The sequence below is a fragment of the Bacillus rossius genome, assembly GCF_032445375.1.
Source record: "Bacillus rossius redtenbacheri isolate Brsri chromosome 4 unlocalized genomic scaffold, Brsri_v3 Brsri_v3_scf4_2, whole genome shotgun sequence".
Taxonomy (NCBI): Eukaryota; Metazoa; Arthropoda; class Insecta; order Phasmatodea; family Bacillidae; genus Bacillus; species Bacillus rossius.
Window position 1 is genome coordinate 30,758,907 of NW_026962011.1, and position 18,938 is coordinate 30,777,844.

General features: G+C 39.0%; 1 protein-coding gene across 4 annotated transcripts in view; it reads left to right on the forward strand.

The window, feature by feature from the left end:
• Nucleotides 1-18,938, forward strand: part of LOC134542078 (tensin-1) — a 570,362-nt gene that overhangs the window by 316,201 nt on the left and 235,223 nt on the right. Inside the window, exon 2 of one of the 4 annotated variants that reach the window (XM_063385994.1) lies at nt 15,116-15,241. The exons of the other annotated variants lie outside the window; for them this stretch is intronic. Coding sequence (XP_063242064.1) covers nt 15,116-15,241 — 126 coding nt within the window. The remainder of the gene's footprint in view (nt 1-15,115; nt 15,242-18,938) is intronic. 4 annotated transcript variants of the gene reach the window in all.

Below are 18,938 nucleotides of genomic sequence, written 5' to 3' on the forward strand. Positions count from 1 at the left end.
ATACTTTTCCGCTTCACACCTGGAGTGGCGAAGAGAGCTTTCTTGCTTTATGGCACACACTTATGCTTGCAAGCACGTTGCGACATTTTGAAGGCAAACAATCTCCTTGCTTACACATGCCGCCACCAATACTCTTGTCCGTAAACGTCGTGAAAACAGTCTTCATCTCCCGCGTTGGTTATTAAATCGCAAATTGTAACTAAGAAATGTTGTATTTACAAGTACGTGTGACCAGGGGCGCAACAACGGGGGGGGGGGAAGGGTATTTTGCCCCCCCTCTGAAACCTTGAAGTGGGGGCAAACGGGGGCAAAGAAAGTGCTGTGTAATCAATTTTTAGATAATAAAACTGCTTAAATAGCACCATTTTCCACCTTGAAATAGAAATTTTCCCGGGGCAGGACCCCCCCCCCCCGCTTCAATAGGGGGGATCGATGATTCATTATAAAAAGGTATATTGCCCCCCCTCCCTTTGGAAATTTAGTTGTTACGCCCCTACGTGTGACGAAAACACAACCCTGCCTGCGTAGGGCTCCAAGCAGCAGGAGTTTACTGCGTCAGTGGTTTGAAACTTCGAAGAATTTCCTTGCAAGAGTCATTCGCCTATGCCTAGTAGCATATCTGTAGGTCGAGGACACGTTGATGAACTCTGAACTCTGTGAAAAAACTTCACATTCAATTTATGAAAAACCGATGGTTACAAATTATTCAGGGATCTTTGTAAAGTTACGAACAATGAGTTCACATACTATGAACATGAATCCAAAAATGTATTCTTGGTATATTAACAAAACATTTAGCAGCAATAGCCTCTTCTTTTGTCAACTATGTGTTTACCTTTGTTTGGAACGAAATAAACAACGAGGAAGTCTCAATGCAGCGTAGTTTCTACGACGATACAGTTATCTGGAATCATAAAGAACTTTTGGTTTATTTGAGTTGAATTCTTCGTTGAAAAGTCAGTAAATTTACTGTGATTTCTCAACAGTGTATACTATCAGGATTAAGACCAAAGCACTTTCAAAAATCCTGATACCCAACTTAAAAACAAAATTGTGTGTAGCCTACTATACTGAATGTTCGGAAGTTTCTTAGAATACATTTAATGGATAGCAAGGATTTTTTTTTTTAACGAGAAACGAGTATTCTGAAATACAACCCTGCAAAGTAACAGCCGCAAAACAGAAGCGCTCAAGTTTGAATTTAGCGGCTATTTGGTGGCACTGGATTGGCCGAGAGGACGAGGGACGGAGTGTTTGAGAGTCAGCCACATGCAGTAGACCCAGCAGTCCGGCGTGCAGCGCCGTTTCTAGTAGATAGATAACTCCCAGTTTCAGGCAGGCGCTGGTCAGTATATTGTGAAGGTATTCCTGTTCGGTACGCTTCTGTTGTGAAAAAATTGGTGCGTGTACTTAGGTACGCGCGTGAGAAGTTATACTTCTTTGGCATCATTAAAAAATAGTTTTTAATTGAAGGGCTTCGTGCAGTATAGTGACAAGCCACACTATTATGAAAAGTGAGATTTTATTATTTTTAGAGCCAGGATTGCTGTATCTATCGTGTGTGCAAAAGGTTAGTAAATATCTCAATAGATAGCAGCAGTACCTCAAAATCATCTTAATGCTGAACTGCCATTTTCATGTGTTTCTCTTCTATAACATGATAAGCCACAGTTAAAGATGGCCGACATCAGTGAACACATGCCACAATGTAGCTCAAGAAAACGTGTTTCTGAGGCAAGTTCGGACAGTGACGATGTAAGTAATTGTGCCGTTTTTGATGATAGTGATTCGGATGAAACCTACAAACCAAAGGATGACGAATATGCAAGTAATTTGTCTGATGTAAGTATTAATTGTAATTTGTGGCTTATCATACTCTTGCTCCCAATGGTATTTACGTACTGTCACATTTAATGATATGCCAAAATATTAATACAATCATGAATACAATTGCGAATTTTATCCCTATCACTAGATAATAAGTTTTATTTACATAAGTATGTTGTAAATTATGTTATATTGTCTGGATAATTAATAACCTATATAAATATCCCCGGTGTGAAAGAAGTGTGGCATATCATTATTTTGCTGGTATGTTTACATTAGCACGGCATTATCACACAACAATATTAGTATTTATTATTACATTTTTATATAAAATATAGGAAAGAGTGCTGTTGCTTAGCAGTCTTCAATCGGCAGTTGGCAGTAGCCAATATATTGATTGCAACGAACAGTCGTCAAGTTATTGATGTAAATGAAAGTTTAAAGGCAAACACATTATGGTTTAAAAAATCTATGTTGACGAGATGTATAGTCCACTTACCTTACCAAAATAAGAACTGGCCAGTAGTAGCTCTTTGGAATCAACTCATCAAAGAACAACGCCGTAAGGAAATTCATCATTATTTTCTTATAGCTGGATACACACATATGCCATCTGACAGAGATTTTGCTTTAATAGAGAAGTGCCACAGGAAGGTTTCTCAAATATTTTCACCCACAGAATGGCTCGATATAGTAAAAAAAAAAAAAGCAAACAGAAAGTGATAAGTATGTCACAAGTTGATTTTGTTAGTATGGATAGTCTTTTAAAAAACATAAGGAAATCTAAGGAAACAAAATGTGGCCAGGTAGTGAAATTTTCTTCCGCGCTTGCATTCAAGTTCACTTCTGAAAAACTAACTAGCTTCTTCATTAAGCATGCAGTGAATGAACACTACAAAGAGGTGAATTTGTGCAAGGTTGGCAGACCTACGGGAAAAAAAAACTTATGTAATCTGCTGAGGAAATATACAGCATCACTGAAGATTAACAAGAAGAAGTTGGATGAGGTGCGAAGCCTTCTTCCGTTTGTTCCTTCTGTCCACCACAACTTCTATAATGGACTTCAACCTGATAGTGCTACGGATGTTGATGCAGATGTGGAACTGTTGACTTAAACTTTGTTATGTAAAAAGAATATACTACTGTATTTTAAGTGCTATTTCCACTTACTGCCTATTTGGTATTGCTGTTTGTTCGCGTAATTTAAGTTAAATAAGTCGCACTAATGTTATAGTAACTGATCAGACATTTTCTATATGCACCACATGTGTTTATTACATATATAATTTGATGATTAAAGCAAAGCAATAATATGACATACCTCACATACATGTGCATTATCACAGTATTATTTATCTACATTTAGCAACTTATAAGATGAGCAATAAAGTGATAAGCCACAAATATTTACACAAATGAAAGTTAATAAAATACTACTGGTCTCAATTTACACCATTGGTAAAAATACAAGTGGCCAATATGCTTTCAAATAATTAAGTTAGATAATCATTAATCCTCACATTAAATAAAGCAAAAACAAGAATTATAGAATTTGGTAAAAGTTTAAAATTGCTATATCTCTGTTTGTGCATGATGTGGCTTGTCACTATACTGCACGAAGCCCTTCAATTGCAAGCAAAAATAGTGCGTGGAGTCCCTCCGCGCGGAAGAAGTGAAACTTCGTAATGTGGAAATGAAAATAGGAAGGGGTAGAAATTGATTTTTTAGTGAAATCATATTGTATAAAATCAAACTAAAAAAATAAAGGAAATAAATTTGTAACGATTCATAGATTGATTTTCAGAGAGAGAGAGAGAGAGAGAGAGAGAGAGGGAGAGAGAGAGAGAGAGACCTATTGAATGTCTATAAAACTAACTTTTTTATGAGAGCAGATTTTCATGAAATAAATCATGAAATCATTCAACGATAAAAGCTGTTTATTTAATCAAGCGGACGGGTTCGCCCCAAGGAGAAAATTGACGCGGCGAGACCTCGTGGACATGAAATGTCACACATTCACTATTTATGTGTCTATGAAACATGATTTTTTTGAAATTTTAATTGTAATATACAAAAAGGGTATTGAAAATTGAAACAAATATGGCGACACTAGAATCTGTCAGGATCTTTATTTTTGACGTGACAACGTCTAATAAATCGATGAACACCGGCTGCACGCACGAAAAAGTGTCCCACTACGGATGTCCCACTACGGATGTGTTCTGTTTGCTCATTGTACGCATGCGTGGCATCTCTCTTCATGCTCATTGTACGCATGCGTGGCATCTCTCTTCCACTCGATTGGAACAACCATCGATTTGACTTTTCAATCATATTTTCGTTGTTTGAATTATTAATATTATGTAATTTAACGATCGTCCACCGATTTTCAGCACAATCGGTACGGTTATTTAAAAGTAATGTTTAAAAATTCAAATACGTTTTGAACCAACAATGGTGTTTTACAGTTACACATAATAATTCAAATTACACCCGGGATCTTTTGCACAATGTTTTTAAAAATATTGTAACACATTATAAATAAGTTTGGTGTATTTGGGATGCGTATTTGTTATAAAATCGTGTTAATATTATACCCCTACCGTGAACAAAGTTTTTATAAATATTTATATATAACATTTGAAACTTCATCATTTTAGTATGGCCTTGGTACGACAGCACTAGCAGCGGAGGCCCTGACCGTACTGGCAGACGCTCCCAAGGTCACCCTCAGCTGCGGTTTATGTGGGGGAGGGGCGTAGAGGGGGCGGGGCCGGAGGCAAGGTCGCCTGCAACCCTTCATCATGGTAATTCTCCCCCTCCCTCCACCCACGACTCCACCCCTCCATTACCCATCGCGGCGCCAGCAGCTTTTAATACAGAACTCTCTGCGCTTGCCCCCTCCTCTCTATCATATTAGAGGTTGATGTATAAAGTATAAATAGGAAGAGGGGAGGGAGAGAGAGAGAGAGAGAGAGAGAGAGAGAGAGAAAGCCGTTGGGTGATTCAGGAGCTTCTAGGGGAAGGGAGAGGGGCTGATAAACGCCCGACGGGGAGGATTTCGAAAGTAAATTAAAACATAAACGCCCTACTTCCCCCCCCCCTCCAATCCGAAGATAGGCTCAACCCGTAGTAGTCACTTCGCGCAAGAGAGATCCATTTAGATAGAGATAACACTTGTCCTCTTTTTATTTGGAGTTGGGCAGCAGTTTGGGTTGTCGCGTCACGGCCCGAGGAAGGCTTCGTCAGGGCAAGAGGGGAATAAGAGAGTTTTTGAATCGTCAGATTTTGGTACATGAAGTTGTGTTTAGTTTAGCATCAGGCTTGAAATTTGAAGTTTTCTACGCAAGTTTTAAAAATTGTTTTGGCTTGTATCTACTAAATCCTAAAATCACGCAATATTCACCTTACTTTTAAAATTATACACGGAAGTACAGTAAGCAGATACTTATTAAAAAAAAATTGGTTGTCTGTAAAGTCGGTTTATGGACGATAGTTTAACGTGACAACGTCATAACAAAACATTGATGAAATGATTGCATACTTTTATGAATTAAATTGAATAATTTTTATTGAATTATCACTATTTTGTATGAATACAAAAAGGAGTGAAATGAAATCTAAAATTTAATTGATAAATTTACTTTTATTTGCACTCATTAATTCAAATATGTTTATTACTTTAACGAAGAGATTATTTTAACTATAACTTTTATACATGTTTGCTATTTAACTTCTTCCAATCTGTGTTATTCTGTTAAGGATAGGACGATGATAGGAAAAGTAGGAAACGAATGTGAGTGTTTCAAGTTTAATGTGCCTCGAAAAAGTCAAATCGATGGTTGTTCCAATCGAGTGGAAGAGAGATAGATGCGGCGCAAGCGTACAATGAGCGTAACGGGACACGACGTAACGGGACAATGTGCGTTACGGGACACTTTTTCGTGCGTGCAGCCGGCGTTCATCGATTTATTAGACGTCACGTCAAAAACAACTTAAAGACCAATAATGTAGGGCCAATCCTTGTTCTAACTGATACAAAATAAGATTTAATGTATTTCAGTGGTCACTTACTGAAAATATTAACTAACTTTCGAAGCTATCACTGCGATGACGCAGAGCGGTGGACGGCCATTCAATTAGGATCTCCTTCGACGACCGCGGAGAGGTAAGACGGCACACGGACATCGACCGCGAGACTACCTGGGTGGTCAGACAACTTGTTTCGAGTCTCCGGGCTGGCTGACCTGACATGTCTCGGTAAACTCGCAGGAGGGAAGGAAACGAATAATGACATCATGTTCGGACCAGACCGTCCCCAGGGCGGTCCATGATCACAGTGACTGAGGCTCGGCTTAATTGGGGTAAGTTCTAGGCCGGCGGCCGCTCCTGCCATAGAACAAGGAGGGAGATAGAAAATACGACTCTTACAGTGGAAACTGAAACCATGTTTCGCGCGAGATGTGAAACTATTTGTTGGGTGGGTACATAACTATAACTACTACAAATTAAACTCCGACGGGAGGTTCAAATCCAGTGTTAAGTTTATAATATTTATTTTACTGCTTGGCGACTAACTGCTTATTAAGAGAAATTTAAACTGTGCGAGAAAAACTTAATGGTGTTTTGCAGTAAAACATGTTCTATATAAATTAGTATAAGATGTAAAATTTTTGGTATGACACACCACAAAATATGTGGCTACAAAAATAAAGTGAAATAATTTTCGATTGTTTGTTTGCCTGAAAATAGCGTGTGCATAAATAGATAAATAGTATGTGAATGTTCCTCCGGGTACATGGAGTCTGGAAGAGGTGTGAGGTGGGGTCAATGACAAACCACTCTGACGTCACGGCAACCATCTTGGACTCAAAAATTCCTCAAATTCCCTCAAAATTCCTCAAACCTTCCCTATTTCGTGGGAAAAATTCCCGTTTTTAGGGAAAATTTCTTATTTTATTCCCCCCCCCCCCAAAAAAAAAAAGAAATTCCTCGCAAAGGAAAATTTCCTAAAACTAAAAAAAATGCTTACTTATATGTTTTGTTTCTCATTTCATTCCGGACCTAGGTTCGATTCCCGGCGAGAGTAATCATGTAATTTATGAATAAAATAATTCTTAATTACAGTTTAAAAATTAATAAAAAATTGCCTACGTCACACTAGCCAACATGGATTTTAGAAACGCTGCACTTTTGGTTTAGCTTGACATCTTGAAAATCCATAATTTGTATGCTAGAAAATCGGGAAAAAATGTAAAATTAATTAAAAATTTAACTAATACAATTTTAATAATAACTTCCACCATCTTGAATTAAGACGTTACCGTTGCACTATTCGTTACGGCCGCCATATTGGATTCTAACGTTGAAATATTCGTTACGGCCACAATCATGATAATCCGTATTTTTTTCCGATTTTAACGGGAAATTTTTTTAAATTAATAAAAATCCATTTTATTAAATTTAATTTTAATAAATAGCACTTTCTTCATGGAGTATTCGGTTCAAACCATTGAAGGCACAAAATGGTGACGGATCCCTTCTTCAGGGAAGCCACAGGCAGGCTGACCTCCAACCACTAATGGCAAGATAGATATTACGCCAGCTAGTATGATGTCATGATAGTCGTCTTGTTTTCGCATGCTGGAGGCCTCCATCTTGCATCCTACATATTGTTTATTTCTGCTAGAATGCGTTACCAACCTATTAGTTTAAATTTGCATCCTCTAAAATGCAGGAATCATTTATTACTGTGGCGGCCACCATCTTGACCTTTGGAACGTCATCTTTAATTTCTAAAATTATCAAGCTATAAATTAGGAAAAAATTCTAAAAATCATCAACATATCACTTGTTAAAATATTTATTGATTCGATCGATATCTGTCCTTGGTTCGAACCTGGATCAATACGAAAAAGGTAATTTATTTGGGAAATAAAACGAGAATCCCCCCCCCCCCAGAAATAGGGAAAATTTGAGGAATTATGAATAATTTTTTTAGGAATTTTAAGAATTTTTTTTTTGTCCAAGATGGGCGCCAAGACGTCAGACCTTACACCTCCACCCGGAGGAACATTCATATACGACTAGCATAACTTCTCACAATCAATATAGCAATGTTAATAATATATTATGAAAGCATGTAATTTTAGTGCTCGTTGATAAATAACACTAAATTAATACGCTACTCACAAATAAACTGCTTCCGATAAAAATAATTCTGTGTTAAAATAATTATACTTCCATAATTTTTACCAATTTCCATACGTATTATGTCAATGAATCAGTATTCGGATCCAGAGCCGGACAGGTACCGAGCCCGGGGTGTGAATTGTATCGAAAGCCAGAGCGAGAGTCGTAGTCGCAGCCACAATCGATTCAGAATCGAATTCGGAGAAGGCTTCGAGCTGGAGCTGAGCGGTAGTCGGAGGTGCAGTAGAAGTCACAGCAAGAATCGATTCGTAGTCGATTCTCGATATAGGTTCGAAGTTGGAGTCGTAGTCGTAGCAAGAATCGATTTGGAGTGAATTCGGAGGAGCCGACGAGCTGGATCGAGAGTCGGAGGTACAGCAGAAGTTGCTGCAATAATCGATTCGGAGTCGAAGCTTGGAGCGAGAGCCAGCTAGCGCGCGTGCCGCCCGAGTCAGGCAGCCTCCTTGTTTGTTGAAGCGACTCACTAGCGGCATCTTTGCGCCTGCGCCCACAACAGGGCTCATTCACGGCGAACTAAGAGGCCTTGCTCGTTCACTGCAAGTTTATTTATTTAACCAATGTTTACTATGTGGCGGTGTTTCGACTCAATCAGCTGAGATGTTGATTTTTATACTTAATAAGCGCTTTAGTGAATTATTTAAAGTCCTTTCGGAATCCCATCTCATGGCTGTGGCTTTTGTCACATTTGTTAGCATAATCGATGTAAACAAATTATTTATCTTTTACAAAAAAATAATTATAAATTGCAGCCAGTCTATTCTAGTTATAAAATACTTATTTGCGCTGTAAACTATAGTTTATATACAGATATATTTATATTAAAACTAGAACTGTAAACATAAGTAATGAAATATCGTTAAAATTAGTTTTTATTGCCTTACAAGTTTTATTTTAGTACTCATCCTTATTGTGTTCTTAAAAAAGGTTATCAGAGATTATAAAACGCTGTGTTGTCAGTATAAAACTATTATGCAGTTATTGCAAATATTTGGCAGCGTTAAAACCAAATATTTTGTGGTATTAAATATAGAGCGGCAATTTTTTCCAGATTGTGTTTTGATTATTTTTTTCATGCATTGTATACGAGTACGCAGCTGAGTTGTGGACGTTATGGGAGTTCAGCACTATTTTATTATTCGGTAAAGCAAAGTGAATGATAATGAATGAATTCTAAATCACACTCCAAATTACGAATTCTTGTGTACGGGCTTTTGAATTTTCGCGAAGATAATTCTGTTTCTCCAAAGCCAAAGACACACATTTTTTGAAACGGGACTTGGAAACCGCAAATGTCACGAGTGTTCTTCTTAATCTATGCTACCAAAGGTCACAGATAGGCAGGGACTAACTAGACTACATTCTACCCGTAGCAATAACTCATCTTGGCGCACCCCCTCCCCCCTCATTTTTTTTTTCAAACTGACCAAACAAAAACTTTTCCCGACAACACCTCATATCGCTATCACACATTAATTCCAATATTTCAAACAGCTTTTCACTTAGATGGTAATAAATATATTTATTTGCATTTATTTCATTTTTAATACATCGCAGGGGTTGGATAGTACGCGAAAAATACCAGTTTTTAAATATTTGCAGTTATACATATATGTATCTTTCGATAAAAATAATTCAATCCATGAGCCATCCAAACCCCCCTCTTTTTTTTGTGTTCTAACACTACGACATTCAAATAATTATTTATAGCAAAAAAATACTCTGCCAGTTTAGCTTCCCCCTACCCCCACCCCCATATGGTCACAAGCCCCATCTGCCCCCTCTAGTTACGTCCCTGCAGATTGGACCACTGTCCGCACCATTCATGACGTCAGAGTGTCATGTGGACCAATCGGCGCTCACAATTTTGTAGACGGGTGTTTAGATGCACATACTTTGCACACGTGCGCACACGACTGCTTGATTGTGTCGCGCGGTACGCAGCCCTGGATCGCTGGATAGCGGAGAAACCCTAATTGCCGAGACTGAGACCTAGTTTTTTGGAGTAGTTTTGGGCCCACCCTCCTCCCTGCCAGACCGTTACTTGTAAAATATATTACTAACAAAGATACGTTGATTGTGAGACGTAATTCATTAGCTAATATCAGGTAAACAAACCGGTGAAAAAAAAAATCACTTTATTTTGGTTGCTACATATTTTTTGGTGTGAGTACCAGAAATTTTAAATGTTTTCCTCACAACTTAAAACTTTTTTTTTACTAAGCAGTTAGTTGTCAAGCAGTTAAATAAATATTACAAACTTAACACTGTATTTGAACGCTCCGTCCGAGTCTTGTTTTGGCTAGTAGCTGTGGGCCCATCCAACAGATAGCGTCACATGTCGCGCTGTGAGGGTCGCACTGCTTGTTCCGTGGCGGAGGCCGCGCGAGGCAGGAAGCCTAAGATGTACATCAAGTTCTGTCCCTGCCCGAACACGCCCGAATATTCACCTTCAGCCAACCTCGGGTTCAATTATATATATTTATATTTCTCTGTTTATTTTTATGTAGCTATACTAACCTAACTAACCGTCCATAGTGTTTTAAAATGTTTTTAATGTAGCTAACCTAACCGACCACTTTTAATATTTGAATTCATTTTTTCCTGCGCAAGAATAAAACAAATCCCGAGGTTTGGCCGAAGGTGAATATCCGGGCGCGTTCGGGCAGGGACAGAGCTTGATGTACATCTTAGGCTTCTCGCGGAAGGCGGGTCTGCGCATGCGCGGCTCGGAGCAGGCCTCGTGTCAAGGCCAGGGCCCAGGAACTCAGTGTTTTTACGAGGCGGTCAGCGGCCGTGCTTCCTCCCCGGCGGGCTCTGAGAGCTCTGAGAGCTGCGATGTTGTGCCAGACCAGTCGCCGCGCGGCGGAGGAAAAGTAGTTCCCAGGCCCCCGACAAAGCACGTGCTTGTGTGCGTCCGGGCTGACGCGGCGCAGATGCTTGCAGTCGGTCCGCGGCTTGCCGAACACCCCTGTCGCAGGAGGGTTGTGACGTCACTGAACAGTCTCTTAGCGCAGTCACGTTTGTTTGGCAAAGTTGGAGGATTCGGGTTTCCATGAGATATTTTGTAAATAGGATGGGTTCTAAAATATGTTGGACGGAATCAACTACTCAAATATATGCCCCAGTTGAAACTGAAAACACGCCTGTTTCCGTCACAACGAAACTTTAAAATGGCTGAAGAAATAATGGGCGATTAAATGGGTAATGAAGGTGAAATAACTAAAATAATGATAAAATGAATGTTGAATGCAAAGAATTATATATGATAAAAACTAATGATGTGTCAATAACTTTTGAAAATCACTGAACGTTAATTTTATTATGTAACTGTTATTAAAAAAATTAAATTAATGGATGTTTTAAAAATTTAAAAAATCCAAAAAGCATAAAAGTTCAAAAATTCCATCCAGCACTGTGACGCATTTTAAAACCTGTTTGAGTTTATCTGTCCAACTTTATTCATGATTGAGAAAATTAGAAGCAATTTTTCCATCAAAAGTTACCCCTTGCTGATCTGTTGCCAAACATAGTTGATCAAAAATTTGACAGTGTGGCATGGCCTAAAACACCATCCCCTCGGAGCGAGGTGGCGAGGTGGCGAAACATTTGGCTCGCTTGTGGAAGAACCTCTGTTCGAACCTCGATGTTGTCAACGTAATGTCATTTTTCCATTGTCTCCTTGAATCACTCCAGATGGTGGTCGATTTCTTCCCCTGCGACGAGACGTACAGAACTCCCACCTCTCTGTCCCCCCTTCACGGTGATCCGGGTTCGATTACCGCTGGTTGTTGCCGATACCCTCCTTCCTCTTTTCCCCTTTCCACCTATCGCTGCACTTCGTCTTTGTACAATTATTCCAGTTCACTCATTAGTCTGTAATGACTTCCACATCACGATACACGTAACCTTAATGCAGTCATTCTCTATCTCTCCGTTTGTCTCTCTCACTCACACAGAGTGTAGTCAGCATGTTGCCAGGGCGTGGGTCCACTGCCCTCACTGGTTTACTACCAGTTCGGTTCACAGGGCGTCACTTAACGTCTAATCAACAATTTATTGTGATATTTTTAGTTCCTTGCTTTTAAAATTGGGGTTATTTTAGTCAGTTACAGTAGGAAAGAAACTAGCGTTGCATCAAGTCTTCCAATAATGCAGCAATTATGCCGCGTGCCGTGTGACGATGCTATTTGGGCGAGTGACGAACGGATGCTGAAAGTATATCTTGAAGAGGGCTCCCAGAAGTGACGGAACAACCACACGTGAGACCGTGCGTCTTGTGTCGTTCTCCCGACCCGAGCACGTGACCTAGCGCGACGGCAAATTGCCGGCCAGTTGCTTAACGACCTTTGCAGCAGTTGTAATTGGCGCAGATGCGATGATACTCCTCCCACCTAGAGTTATAGCAGCGGGGACTGAAGATGCCCGTGGGATGCTGCGACCCGTGTACCGTTCGTCAACCGGCCCCTATCATCAGAGGGGGTTGTGGGCGGAGCGATTTAGCTGTCACTCGAGAGTAGGTACTCTTATCTCGTCACTTCGGACAGCATCCGTGTACTACGGACACGACAGTGCATATCTTCGCCAACTCGTACACTTTGTCACGCATTGTGGTGCAAATACAGTGGCTTTATCTTGGAGTTCTAATTTATGGAAAACACTGAATCAAAAAATACTCATTTAAAACATTTTTATGTTTATATGCGTATGTATATTTTCCAATAGTTCTAAGCGCACTCTGGACTTTTTAAAATGAATAGTTGAATCTTACAAGTTTGGAGAAAAAAATCGGGAAAGACTTAATTTCAGTAATAATATTGTATGAAAATTGCTTCTTTCTCATCCTGAAATATTCAATCATTGTCTCAAGTGCAGGCACTAGCGCATCAGTGACAGCTAGAAACGTACACAGAATTTCTTTTAGAATTGTTTACTTTCAAATTTTTTTTCCCATTTGTTGGTGGATATTTATTGTTTTTTTAAAAGTACTTCGAGGGGAAGGAGATATCCCTTCTACCCCCTGCATACTACGTCTCTGGTGACAGAATTTCGTGCGAACACAGTGCAACTTCCTCAAGGCAGAGAGATAGGAGCAGGAAGACGCCATAGTGCTTTCACTGTTCTATGACTTTAACTGAAATAATGCTGACAATATACACTATTTTGTAGTCACAGAAAATCTCTTGAGTGTGAGCTTATTGCATTAACGAAGGCAAATTTCCAGTATATAACGATTAAAAAATATAGATATAGCATCAAAACTTTTGAAACCAATTAGCTTCATTCAGTTTATCCGTACTTCTTAAGCGATCTTTAGTTTATAATAAATACATTTTTTAGAAGTAATTCGCCGTCTAAATATCTAAACATAACAATCTTTGATGCAATAAATAACCTCTACACGCTATGATATTACTGATAATAATACCCTAGTATACCAGGAGGTGACGTGCAAAAAGAGTTGTCATTAAAATCTAAAAAATGTGTTGACGGTATTTTTATTGTATTCACGGTATGGACCAGTTTATTTGCTCCTATTAAAAATACTCAGCACCGCGTATAAACTATATTTTAAACTTCACCTTACCGTATATGAAAGTTTAAAATGCCATATCATTTAATAACAATTCTGGGGTTATGATCTTTACCACAGGCATGCTTTCATTCCGCGCGCTGCTGCTGCTTCTTGTATGACCGGACAGAGCTGTGCCGTTTCTCTGGAGGGGACTCCCGACATACTGCCTCTTCTGTCGTGACACGGAGCGATAATTCTCTCTCCATCCCGCTCCAAGCCGCTGACAGATACATTATCAGGGGGACGGCTTTATTGGCCTTGTGTGGCTACACCTGGGGTACGGCACTGTTCACGAGCGTCTGCAGCACGCTGTTGTCTTCTGTGCGAGGAAGACATTCTCGGAAGTTCTCGTGCGGAGGGCGAGTTCCTGCGCACAGAACACGTGCTAACACAGAGGCGAAACGGCGTGCTGATTTCGCCGTGCGATGTTCCGAAGCACACCCCACACACACCTGCCAGACAGCACTTTGATGCGGAAGAAGTTGCCGTGTGTGTAGCAACCCACGGAGCCCACGCAAATTTCCCCGAGACCAGTTTTCACTCCGTAAGCTTATATACGCAATCAGGTGTGTTCTGTGTCAATCTGCTACTGTCACGTTAGGCTGTCTTTCTGGGTTTACGAATGAGCTGAAGTCATAAGTAAATATGACATTTTGCGTACAGATGTAGTCTTTAAAGTACGCTGTTTTTAACAGTATGGCTGTAGGAAATATCCAACCCCCGTGTTCTTACTGGCCCGGTGGAGTGCGAAGCGATTAGCGTCAATACTGAGTAATGTTACAGACATAAAACCAATCATATGTTTGTCTCTCAAAGATCGTTCATTTAAAAACTGAGGATTTTTGTCTTATTTTATTGCGATTAAGGTGTGTGTATAATTATAGCATTATTAAAACCAAAGGCGTGACTTCTAATTAGGTTGTATTTTTTTTACTTTTGTTAACATAGCTCTGTGACAGCACATGTTAAATGAAATTCCTACAAATGATGTTTGAAGTGGTTTTGGGACTGGTATGAAACTATTATGTTTTTCTTGAAAAATTTACTTTGTGAATTTTTTTTCAGCATTGAAATGCACGCCAGGTGCTTCTTTCTATAGTGAAAGAGACCCTTATGGTGTTTCAATTTACTGGCGAGTCTGAACGAGACCGGATAAAAAAGAAAATACCCCTTGGGTAAACCGAGCAATCAAATAAACAAACTAGAATTTTCAAGTACCTGTAAATAATAATGCGCGGGTTATCTGTAAGGTATCAGCAACTGGAGGACCTGAACCTAAACCACGGACGGAGTTGCGTAGTTTCGGCCGCGCGACCTTGTGGTTGCAGAGAATGTGGAATGAGGATGGGGGGTGGGGGTGGAGGTGTAGGGCTGGCTGACGGACGCGGACGGATGCGGCTCGCTAGTCGACCTGGTGCTGCGCCACACAGAGAGAGCGTGTGTGTGTGTGTGTGTGTGTGTGTGTGTGTGTGTGTGTGTGTGACGGCACGACTGGCCTTGCAGGAGCTGTACCGGCGGCGGTACGCTGACGCCGCCTTCCAGATACACCGCCTGCTCCAGCGACGCCCGCCCCCCGCCGCCGCCGTCGCCGCCGACGAAGACCCGCCCCCGGCTCCCGCCGCCCCCGGGGTAAGACTCGTGACGTCGTCTGTCCGCCGAGGCAGCGGAGACGAGTGGCGGCTTGCGGGGCGTCTCGCGCTGACTGTAGTCGACGGCGCAGAGGCCGACAACCGCCCAGGGACCCGCGATTACCAGTCCGTCTAGTGCTCTGTTGAAAATACGAACATTCATTGGAGAAATAAAACTTGTAACTCAGTACCTGTTTCTATTCACGATTCAATATCAGAGAAACTTCCGAAGATTTATTTTTTTTTGCCACGTATAATGATGTGATTAGAACCGGGAATTCGATGTTAAGCATTCACGAAACTGACCCAAGGACAATGCATCAGGAAAGAATATCAAAATAATCCTAAGATAAATTAGCAAAACCATCGTCGAAACTTTAAGTTTCCGAGTTGGGTTGAAAATGTTTGAAAGAAGAGTAAATGTTTTGATATTTTTCTGAGGCGGGACTTCAAAACAGTGGATAGCCCAGGGCCCCGCAGAGTGTAGGGCCGCTACTGACCGAGCGAATGGTGCACTGTAGTCAGATTGATGCTGTTCCGCGACATGAGAAGTGGCTCTCCGCTAGTAAACTGTAATAACAATGGCTTTGCCTGTTTGCACAACATTTTTAATTTCATATGCCCCACCTTTGTTGCTTGCTTCTGACCCTATTTGCTACCGTTTAAAAACTATAACATGTTTATAATTTTTAATGTAGCAATATTTATTCATAAATAAAATACTAAAGATTTGTAATTCGTATATTTAGTCATTATCGGTGAGCATCAAGGGCGTTATGAAATGTGTTTTTAATTTCCCTCTACAAATTACATATTTAAGTTAAACGACAATTCAAACTGTGAATATGTTATAAACATAGTGGGAACTTTAACGACAATATCGTAAATTTATTTACTGTAATTTGTTTTTCTTCATTTAAGTTCGCAAATTTTGTTTAGAAAGTATTTTAGCCGAAACAGTACGACATTTCACTTACGGAACAACACTTTTCTTAATATTTAAGAAATTAGGGATACACTTAATGTAAACAAAACATTGTTTTTTGTATTGGTTGGGTTGAAAAATTTGTACATATTGTTTAGGCGGTATGCACAATAAATCAATACCGCGGGTCCGAAACAGAATATTTAAACGTTTAAATTTATAAACAACGTAAAAAAAAAGTGAGCTAGTACTCGCCAGCGACGTGTAAACATCTAACATTGGTAACGAGCAAATTCATGTGTTCTCAGTTTGCAAATAAAATTGTAATACGAAACTCGGACACCAAATTTCACGTAAACGATTTCATAAATATACGATATATAAGAAAAAACTGTAAAAAAATATAAATGCAACCTTAAAAATACGGGAAGCCTTCATTTCACAGACGAGTGAGCTACACCCGAAGTTCCCCGAAGTTCATGCTCGCTTTTTCTATAGCTACATTAAAAAGACTGTAAAATCATTTTATGGTTGCTTAGCAAATAACTTTTTAATATGTAGCTATCCAGGGATAGGAAACCGTTTACATGATTTCACAGTATCTTTAATGTAGCTATCCTATCCAAATCAACCTTCCACAATGTTTTAAAGTATTTATAATGTAGCTAACCTAACCTAATTGACCATTAGTTATCATTAAGAGTCCCGGAAATTTCTTGGATTCCTCTGGCCTCAGGATAGAATTCAAAGTTATACGTGTGCTCGACCCATGTTTACTTTCCCATTGGTTGATTTCTTAACGAGAACATTTTTATCCTTGTTATTTGGCATTACCTGATTCGCTTACTTCCCTCCCAGCTGGACATCGTTGGCTCACGGTCGTAGAGGGGCGTGTCCAGATAACTGCGGTCCAATCATGAACACAGTGCGACTGTGTGGAGGTTTGCATTCTAGCTTGCGACTAAATGAATTCGCGAAAATCCCGTGGCTCTAGTTATCATGAGTTACAATGAACAAAAAAAAACCGAAGATGCACGATCGGGTGTTTGGCTCTCTCGTCTGTGAAAAGAAGGCTTCCCATTTAACATGTTGGTTCTCTAAAGCACTACGAACGTGGCGCTATCTTTCAGGATTTTTTCAAAATAAAAGTTGCAGTCCAATAGATCCAAACTTTCGACTTGATCTTCGACAAGAATTTTATTAAAATACTGTCTATCTTGTTAAAATTCATTAAGCAATTATCACTACAAAGTTTTCGCACATGCTGGAAGTTATAATTCTGTGGAATTACCAAAGTGCTAACCTACAAATTTTTAAAACATATGTTATAACACTAAGTATACGTTTGTGTTAGTTTTTCCTCAGATGACCGAAATCAGTCTGTAATTATTTCCTACAAGCAAACCTTAAACTTATTGAGCTGATATAACATTAATGTTATATAATATTATGTTATTTAAAAAAGTAAAAAAAAAAGTTGCAAGATTTGAACTATGTTCCTTAAAGTAATCAAGCCAACAATTCGAGTTTAGGATGGGGACTTACCAAAATTTTAATGAAACTCCATATAAAAAAAAATGTTTTAACTGTTTGTAATACCTTTTTGGCTTTTAGTATTTTATTAACACAACAAAACAAGAGTACATACTACGCACTACGCGTACACTAGATTAGGGCATAAAGACTATCCAAACGTTAACAATCGTTTTAATCATATAATATAATGATTCTTGTCTGTGCATGACTACAGAATTTGCGTGCATATGTCAAAATCATCGGATATAATCAAGGTCATACATGTTTGTTTACAAATGATACTAATGCAGACGTTTTTAATTAATATTATGAAATGTGAGTAATTTGATGTAAAGCATATTAAATGTACTAGTAAAGAAAAAAATTGAGTCACTGTGTTAAACTCGGCCATGCAAAGTGTACATCGATAACGTGGCATCTGCGTCCATGACACACTTTTTGACAGTTTTTGGCAATTATACCGTTCAATACAAACTTTTATATTGGGAATTTTGCATACATGGTCTATTTCCATCTTAGTCGCTGCAAAACGTCTGGTTAAAACCATTGAAACAAAACAGCAGAAGCCCTGGCGGTTGAATTTGAAACACTATCTTCGTAGTGCAGAAGACCGATACTAGGAGCGCTGATCTTCACGAATGGCTTGCCATCTAGCGGCAACACTCGGAACTGTTTATAGAAGTTCTGGCGATGTGTGAACTCTGTTGAATATGCAATATACTACGCGGCACTTCATTGCGAGTAACATAACTACGTGTTTGGCAGGCGTTTGGTGCGTTTCCAAAAGGAGTTGATTTCTAATATTTTAAATGTCTGCAAATGACCATTAAAAAAAAAAAAAAATCTATAATTAAAAAAAAAATTTCTATACAAAGAAGAAAGTGTATATTTTATCTACTTTAAACTGTTACTTATTTAGTAATTGTATAAAATTAAAGCAACAATCTTTCTTAATTCCATAATTATTTTTATAATAATTTATATTTCATCGTAGGATATAATTTTATTTAGAAGATAAAAACATTGCATTGTACATTTAAATATTTTTATTTGTTTTTTGCTAAATAACATTATAAACTTAAACTACAGTTTTAAATATTCACGTTTTGAACTAAAAGCCAAATAAGTAAAGTATTTTTTGACTAGCTATCATGAACATGGTATAGGTATTATCATTTAGAATTTTAAAAATTAAATCTCTTTTCCCCCTACAGTAACGTATATTTTACTCAGTTTT